The 9,448-nt window shown below is 32.3% G+C and overlaps 1 protein-coding gene across 2 annotated transcripts in view; it reads left to right on the forward strand.

Moving 5' to 3' along the window:
- Window positions 1-7,807, forward strand: part of ARHGAP5 (Rho GTPase activating protein 5) — a 72,890-nt gene extending 65,083 nt beyond the window's left edge. For both annotated transcript variants that reach the window (XM_027111035.1, XM_027111036.1), the window contains exon 7: window positions 4,879-7,807. In XM_027111035.1, the coding sequence (XP_026966836.1) occupies window positions 4,879-5,206 (328 nt within the window). In that variant the 3' untranslated portion in view covers window positions 5,207-7,807. The remainder of the gene's footprint in view (window positions 1-4,878) is intronic.
- Window positions 7,808-9,448: the final 1,641 nt, after the last annotated feature.

Consider the following 9,448-nt stretch of genomic DNA (forward strand, 5'->3'; position numbering starts at 1 on the left):
TGATTATATAAATAATAAGTGTGGTGAGTACTTTTTTTTTGTCACTGCTGTTCTTTAACAATTCTCTTCTATAGAATCTTAGAATTTTAGTTATGAAATGACACTTAGATAATTAACCAGATCAACCTATTTGAAGTTGGAAAGGTTGAGGTTTAAAGAGAGAAATCATATGCTCAAGTGACACATCTTATAACTAGAATCCAAGTTTTATTAAGTGGTTTAATTGCCTCTTCTTTTGTACTGTGTCTCTTTTGTGTATCTTGCTTGTTTTGTTTGGATATTCTTCATAGTGAAATTTTATTAGAAACTTGAATTCATATTACTATCCACCTTGACTGTGACTGAAATGCAGGACATTAATCCTATATCAAAAGCCTTAAATATGTTAAGCTTCAAGTTTATACTTTTTTCTATAAAGATACTCTTCCCAACACCATTTCTTAAATGAAAGGCAACATTAATATTGTATAATAGCGTAAAGCTCAAGACTGTGGAATTAAATAGGCTTGGCTTTGAAACATTTTTAGTTCTGTGGCTTTGGACAAATACTTCACCCTGCCTAAGTCTTGATTTTTCTCAACTATAAGAATGAGAAGAATAATAGCTCACAAAGTTGTTATTGAGACTGAATAGAATTATTAGTATTTGTACTACATTTTTCAAAAGTCTACTCTTCACAGTATTTTCTACTAACATTTTAACGAACTGAGGTTTGGTTTTTTTTAACTAATAATGTCAGTGTCCAAAACAAATACATTTCAGTCTATACCTCTTAAAAGAGAGTATTAAGCAGTGTTTAAAGTTTTTTTGTTGTTATCAATGTAGCATAAAATTATATTAGCACTTCTAGTAACTCTTCTCTGGGGTCTCCGTCTGTGAGAAAATACCAACATACATAGTATTGCAGTATAATTAGTGGAATTTCCTCTTTTGAAAATTACCATGCAACGTGGTTCATGATTTAACAGATGTGTACAGGGCACTACAGGAGACCTTACCCAATATGGAATGTAGGGATGGTATATGAACATATTATTGTATTGCCTGATTAAAGTGCTGAAACAAGAATTGGACTTTATTAAAAACAATAGGGAAAAGAGACAAAGGGAAGAGCATATGCAAAGAATCACAGTGCTAGCCCACCATCAATGTTATATTAAGACACTTAACTGTGTTTGACTCCAGTGATACAACAGTTAATGACAGGCATATTTGGCATGTTGAGGAACAGCAAAAAGGCCTGTGTGGTTTGAGCAGAGTGAAGGATAGGGCAGTACTACCCAGAGTTTAGCCTATTGATTAGTTTTAGTCCTCAAAATATTTTACTGACAAGGAGGTTGCTTTCATGTCTATCACTAAGTGCACTGTTGAGTTCAGCTGACATTTATGGGGGGTGGGGTGGGGAGCAAGACTTTGTCAATGAAAAAAGCATTGCATGATTGTTACTCTGAATGGTATGGGGAGCCACTAGAGAGTAGAACAGAGAAATAGTATCATCAGACTTAAATTTTAGAACAAACACTCAACTATTGATTATAATGGATGTACTCTTTGTGACAGGTACTCTTGTAAACCCTATACAGACATAGCAGTAAATAAAATAATCACATTTCATGGAACTTTACATTCCAGTATAGGAAATAAATGATAAATATATATTGGGTGATTGACAGATTGCAAAAATTAATCCATGGAGCTGTTCTTTGGATGTATTTTCTCTCACCTTCCATATTCAGTGAGTTATTGTGTCAAATTAGTTTTTTCTCCTGATTAGTTTTCCTTTTCATTCCTCTGCCACTGCTTTAGTTTAAATTTTATCATTTCTCATTTAGGAAACTCTAGTTTGTCATTGAGCTCTCTCTCTGCCTATTTTTCTTCTTGATTCTCCCTTGATCCTGATGCCAGAATGATCTTTCTAAAAGTTCTTTGTGTAAAGATCACTTACATCCTAAAGGAAAAAAATCTAAATTGTTTATCATTAAGTGGCCTAGTTCTAACTTACTCTGTTAAATCTCCTTTCCTTTTCCACCGTGCAACACCAAGTGCCACTGTATTAAACTAATAGGACTTAACCGAAAGTATCAATTTGTGCCTGGTCCCTTATCACATCTTAACATGACTGCCTCAGTCTTTCTCAAAATTCAGTCCTCAAAGCAGCAGCATCAGCATCACCTGGGAACTTGTTAGGAATGCAAATTATCAGGCCCCACCCCAGACATACTTATCAATCTGTTTTAACAGGCCCTCCAGGAAGTTCTGATACACACTGAGAATCTGTTTGTTTGCTTTTTTATCGAAGTATGGTTGATTTACACTGTCATGTTAGTTTTCAGGTGTACAGCAAAGTGATTCAGTTATATATATTCTTTTTTTAGATTCTTTTCCATTATAGGTTATTAAAAGCTATTGAATATAGTTCCTGTGCTATACAGTATTGTTTATCTATTTTATATATAGTAGTGTTTATCTGTTAATCCCAAACTCCTCATTTATCCCCCACACACCCTTTCACTTTTGGTAACCATAGGTTTGTTTTTTGTGTCTGTGAGAATCTGTTTCTGTTTTGTAAATAAGTTAATTTGTATCATTTTTTTTTTTTAGATTCCACATATAAGTGATATCATATGGTATTTATCTTTCTCTTTCTGCCTTACTTTGCTTAACATGATAATCTCTAGGTCCATCCATGTAGCTGCAAATGGCATTATTTCATTCTTTTTTGTGGCTGAGCAATATACCATTGTGTGTGTGTGTGTGTATATCTATCTATCTATCTATCTCTCTCTCTATATATATATATACATACATACACACCATATCTTCCATGTCTTAGCTATTGTAAGTAGTGCTGCTGTGAACATTGGGGTGCATATATCATTTCAAATTAGAGCTTTCATCTTTTCTGGATATATGCCCAGGAGTGGGATTGCTGGATCATATGGCAACTCTATTTTTAGTTTTTTAAGAAACCACCATACTGTTCTCCATAGTGGCTGCACCAATTTACATTCCCAACAACAGTGTAGGAGGGTTCCCTTTTCTCCACAGCCTCTACAGCATTTATTATTTGTAGACTTTTTGATGGTGGCCGTTCTGAGCAGTCTGTGATGGTATCTCGTTATAGTTTTGATTTGCATTTCTCTAATAACTAGTGATGTTGAATATCTTTTCATGTGCTTCTTGGCCATCTGTATGTCTTCTTTGGAGAAATGTCTATGTAGGTCTTCTGCCCATTTTTTGATTAGGTTGTTTGTTTTTTGATACTGAGCTGTTTGTGTATTCGGAAATTAACCCCTTGTCAGTCACATCCTTTGCAAATATTTTCTCTCCGTAGGTTGTCTTTTCATTTTGTTTATGGTTTCCTTTGCTATGCAAAAGCTTATAAGTTTGATTTGGTCCCAGTTGTTTATTTTTGCTTTTATTTCTGTTGCCTTAGGAGACTGACCTGAGAACACATTGCTACGATTTATGTCAGAGAATGTTTTCCCTATGTTTGTTAGGGGTTTTATGGTGTCATGTCTTATATTTAAATTTTTAAGCCATTTCAAATTTATTTTTGTATACGATGTGAGAGAGTGTTCTAACTTCATTGATTTACATACTGCTGTCCAACTTTTCCAACATCATTTGCTGAAGAGACTGTCTTTTCTCCATTGTATATTCTTGCCTCCTTTGTCAAAGATTAATTGACCATAGGTGTGTGGGTTTGTTTCTGGGCTCTCTCTTGTGTTCCAGTGATCCATATGTCTGATTTTGTGCCAGTACCACGCTGTTTTGATTACTATAGCTTTGTAGTATCTGAGAACCACTGTTTTGACTAAATTACTCTTTCTTCCTACTGTTTTACTAACACCCATCACCCTTGGCTCAACTCAAACATTACCTCTTCAAGGACCCTGACCACCCTCATCTAACTGATTTGCTACCTTTCCTTTGTACTTTTTGACTCAACAATTAGATTTGATGCCCATATTCATGTCTTTCAAATCTATGGGTATTTTCAGAACCTATACTTGACTACCACATAGACACACCTGACTGGGCCCCTCTATACACTATATTTTAACAGAGGTTGACTTTATTCTGAATATTCTAATTTAGTTTCTTAACAAATAGTAATAACTTTTACCACAGAACACATGTTTTTAGAGCACTTATTTTACCTCAGATGAGCAACTCCTGTGTTTGGGGGTGTGGGTCCTTTGGTTTAGATTTTTAATTTTTTGATATACAAATTCAAATAAAAAATTTTCCTGCTACCTTGCATATTGGGCTGTTTCTTCATGTGTGAATGAGAGGATTGGATAAAACACCTAAACTTTCCTCCCAATTTAATAATTTTGAGTTAAAATTCAAGATTTGCTTCTTATGTTTCTTGCTTATTACAGACAATGGTAGTAGTGCTTGCTCACATATTTAAAAGACTGGATGCAAAATAGTTAACATATGGTCGTTTGTAAATTATTTATTGTCAGATCAAAAGAATTTTAAGGTAGAATTTGCTCTGTGAACTGTTGTCATTGAAATTAAATTTGTAATGATGTACAAGGTAGTTAATGATTAAAAAGATTGTTTTTTGGAATACTAGAAACTTGAGTTTTTTGAAAGTTGAAAAGTCTCCCGGTTGGAGGATATGATAGTTTTTCCAAAGTAAAAACCATCTTTGGTTCTCATAAGGAATGGATTTTACTGCTTTTTTCTGTTATTAGAATGTAGTTGAACATGGAATGCACAAGCAAGAAAATGTTTTAAATTTGAAGTTAAGATTTTTAAAAAAGGTAAAACCAAATCATCTGAAATAATATCCAGCTCTCAGATTCTTTAATTGCAATGAGTTTTGACTGGTTTCTAATTTTTTTTTCCCTATCATAATTTCAGGGTCAGTCAGCATAATAAAGTCAACCTAATGACAGCAGACAACTTATCCATCTGTTTTTGGCCAACTTTGATGAGACCTGATTTTGAAAATCGAGAGTTTCTGTCTACCACCAAGATCCATCAATCTGTTGTTGAAACATTCATTCAACAGTGTCAGTTTTTCTTTTACAATGGAGAAATTGTGGAAACTGCGAACACTGTGGCTCCTCCACCACCTTCAAACCCAGGACAGTTGGTGGAACCAATGGTACCGCTTCAGTTACCACCACCATTGCAACCTCAGCTGATACAACCACAGTTACAGACGGATCCTCTTGGTATTATATAAGTAGGAAGTGATTGCAGACAGCCTGAAATTGGATAAAAGCAAATCTAGGCATGCATGTTTCAGGGTTCAGTAGTATACTTCATGTTTCTTACAGATAATTCACATTCAAAATAATGAAACATTTTCTCTTTGAACTATATGGTATTCCTTATTCATTTACATTACAAATCTAAGACCATGTGATAAGCATGACTGGAGAGGTTTAATTTTTATAAACAAAAATAGCTATAAAATACAAAGCTGCTGTTGCATGCAACCTTATTGCAATCAGTATATCATTCCTGTGGCATTTTCTGTCACATTATATTGTGAATAAAATTTTTCTATAGAAATTAAATGATTTAAAAACTCACGTATATGAAACATTTAATGCTTTCCAGCCTGCTTTATGGCTGGTTTTGTTATTTGATGTGCTAATTTGAGCAACTTAATTTACTTTTATCAGTCTGTATAGATAACTAAAAGCCCAGTTAAGTATTTTATAATTTCAGGCTACTTATGCCATGCTTGGGATGTTGTTTGAAAGAAAGAAAAGTACACTTAACATATTTCTGCACCTTCATCTTCTAAGTAAACCTGTGGATGATCTGATGGGGGTAAATGGATATATTTCTTGTACACACATACCAAGGACATGCTTGTGGCTAAAGTGAGTTGATAATGTTGTGCAAAGGATAGTTGTCACCAACTCATTTCTTTATAGTCCATGATGAAACAAACATCTTGTATACTGTTAATTCTGTAAACAGATGCATGTTCAAAAGATCTATTATGGTCTTGTAATCTTAATCTAATATATTTTAGATATTTTAATTTTTTCCCTCTTGGGAAATACATTTAGTATAGTGTAGAAAATACTTCATGACATTTTCATATAAGGTTATATAACTTTTCATACATAAACATGAAATTTGTTGTAGAAAATTCTTTAAACCAAACATTTTAATCTAGGACTTCAATTTAAATCTGTCCCTTGAATCTATTTTTATGTGGCCCTTAAAAACATATCCAAAAATCCATTGCTAATATAGCAATAAAAATACTTTGGGTACTGACAGCCTCTTTGGAGTATGTATATATAAAGTTGCATACTTGTATTCATATTCTTTTCTGTGATATGTTGTACTAAAATCCAAAGTGGCTTTTGCACCATTTTTTAAACCAATTTTTTCCTTTGATGTTGGTACCAGATTTGCTGTAAATGACTGCTGCTTTGGAGGTTAAACATTTCTTTAGTGAAGTTACAACCAGAACACGAAATTATGGATAAAATTTTCAGAATAAGTGGCATAGGTAAATTTTGTTAGGCTTTATTCAAAATTTGTTCATTATCAAACCATGCCGGTTTTTTTCCCAGAAAGGGAAAAAATGGTTTTTTTGTTGCTAGGTTATATTTTGTGTAGTAAAGAAAAAATTCTTTGGTCCACATTGTAATCTTCATACTGCAATTTTAAGGTTGTCTTATGTGTACTGTAGTAAATAGATGATTTTGAGATTTGAGGCTCCTAAGAGTTTGATTTACTCCATTTTTTCCTAAAATAAATATTGTCTTTCCCAACTGTTATGTCCTAGGTATTGTACTTCTAATTTTAACTTCAGAATCAAGATGTTGACATGAACCAGGCTGCTGTTGAAGTACATGTATATTATAAATTATCTTATTTGTGTTATACTCTTACATGTTATTATCTTTTCTAAGAAAACAAAGTCCCTATTATTCCTATTGCAAAGCACACAGGAATTAAGAAAGTACAGTAATTTTTAAAAAGAAAAATCTGGTAAATGTAGTATTCTTAACTTGTTCTATATTACTTATACCTATTGTCTATATAGCTTTAATTTATAGCTGTCAGTTTAACATCGGCATGTCTGGCAAAGAAAATTAAACTTTAAGAGTTTTATAAACTGTTTCTAGGTTGCTAAAGAATTTATTTTTCTACTATATATGGTATAGACAAAGCTCAAAACTATGTACAGGAAAAAAGCCTGACTATTTCTTTTGGAAGTAGGCTGAAAAGAGAATTTTCAGAACTGTTCATGTCTTCAGTTCATTTGGTCATAACTTTGCTATTGTAATATGTGAATCCCAGTTTATTTAAGCTATTCTCTTTTATACTGTGTTAATTTAACTTTCATGTGCATTTAGTACAACTTTTGTTATTGAAACTAGCATTTACCATTTTCCACATTTACTACCTTACACCTTCCCAAAAATTTATCTCCACTTTTCTATGCATTCTATAATTGATTTGAAAAGCTTCATAGTGGGTCATTTAAAATTCTACTTTTGGTTCACTTAACAGATAGGTTACAGTTAATTGAAAATTAAAATACGGTTTAAAGCTCAGTCTGTTACACTGAATTGATTGCGTTTGTTTTTGCCAAGGGTTTAGATATGTTTTTAAATATTAGAAAAATAATGCTAAAAACAATAATATGATTAAACTTTTTTCTGGTAAGTTACTGGAAGGTTTCACTGTTTAGGGAACTATCATATATGAAACTTCTTAAAGGATGAAAAGAATATTAGGTAGTCTCGTAATTATGCGTAAACATTAAGGCATTATATTTTACAGTTTTAAATAAAATTCCATCTACACACATGTTGCCATCGTTTCATTTAAGCTTCAGTGCTTGTAATTATTACAGTATTGTACTTAACAGTATCTAGATTAGCAGTATAAAGAAGCATAGTGGAATTCTCAAATTTTCAGTAGATTTATGGGAAGTCAAATTCTATTCAACAAACACTTATTAGGATATACAATTAATTTTAGAACAAAATTCCAGGCACAACATATTTTCATTTGAAATGGTATTTGTTAGTAGTGCTTATTTTTTCCAACATTTACAATGTAAATAATGTAGGTAGCAGCAATCTAACTTAGCCAAAAAGCAGCTTTTATTTTCCATACTGTATGTAAATAATGTAGACTTTTTTTTTTGAGGTACTGCAATTTAATTTCTAATATCTCTTAGATAGGAACAAAAAGGAACAATTGGAATAAGAACTTAGGCCTTAGCTTCCATGTGATTTTTAGTTTTTTATACAGTAATAATTGTGATGCTATTTGTCAACTGGATATAAATATATATATATAATTTTAAAAAGTCAAAAGTGCTTTGTTTCTTCGTTTATAATTAATGTAATTTTGTGCTTCACCAACAGGATGCTGCAGTAAATTAAATATCAGTGAAGCTTCTTCTGTATGAAGAATGCTGTGAATAAAACATTAAGAAGCTGTGTAATTTTAAGTTATAGTTGCCTCTAATTTTACCATTTTATTGGTAAAAATCAACTAATATTTTTTCATAAAATAGGAAAATGTTTTTAAAATTGTGATGAAAATTTTATTAGGGAAGTGTATTATTGAGCTTTTACTGTACCCATGAGAGGAGATCTAAAATTTATTCTGGATGTATACATACAGATGAAAATTAATTTTTAAATGTTTAGGAAAACAGGATTGCACAGATTTCTAAGACTCAAATGTTACCTGGAATTTCGAGCTGTGGCTAGACATATTTTGAGCCACTGAAAATTTTTTGAAGGCTATTCTAGTTTATAACAGAGGTGCTAACATTGAACAACAATATTTTTATTTTCTTCATGGTTTATGAATATTAAGTCAGACTTCTATAGGTATGTGTTGTCAGATTCTATGGATCTGGTGAGGTCAGTTTGACCTGAATCATTTTATTTGTTTATCTTGAGTTTAATCCTTTTAATTAAGTTCCTTAATTCTTAGGCTGAACAATTTCTGATTTGTTTCAGAACTTTATGGGACACTTAAAATTTTTTATTGTGTCTGAACTGTTAAAGTTCTTAGCATTTTCAATTTATCAAATGTCTGAAAATAAAATTTTCTAAGGTTTAATAAGGGAAGGAACTACTCTTCAAAATTGATTTGTTATGGTAGGATCTGTGTGTAGTTGAGAAGACTGTACAAGCATTAATGACATCTCATATCCAATATCCAGTCGTTAGATGTGATCCAAGTACCATGATCTTTTTAAAGCAGTTAAAAATCTACTAACTAAGGAACTTTGGGAATATCCACTATTCAGTTGGTCCTCATCATCTATCCTATAAGCATGAGGCCATTTTTTTTTTTCCCTTACAATATTAGTTTTAACTCTTGGGGTGTGTTTGGGGGGTGGCGCTGGGTGGGAAGGATCCACAGTTCTCACATTGTTTAAGTCTTAAAATGTTCAATATTAGTCTGTAGAAATTTTGCAGGC

Source organism: Aethalodelphis obliquidens, unplaced genomic scaffold (genome assembly GCF_003676395.1).
Source record: "Aethalodelphis obliquidens isolate GAN/ISIS:26980383/991018 unplaced genomic scaffold, ASM367639v1 scaffold10, whole genome shotgun sequence".
Classification (NCBI taxonomy): domain Eukaryota; kingdom Metazoa; phylum Chordata; class Mammalia; order Artiodactyla; family Delphinidae; genus Aethalodelphis; species Aethalodelphis obliquidens.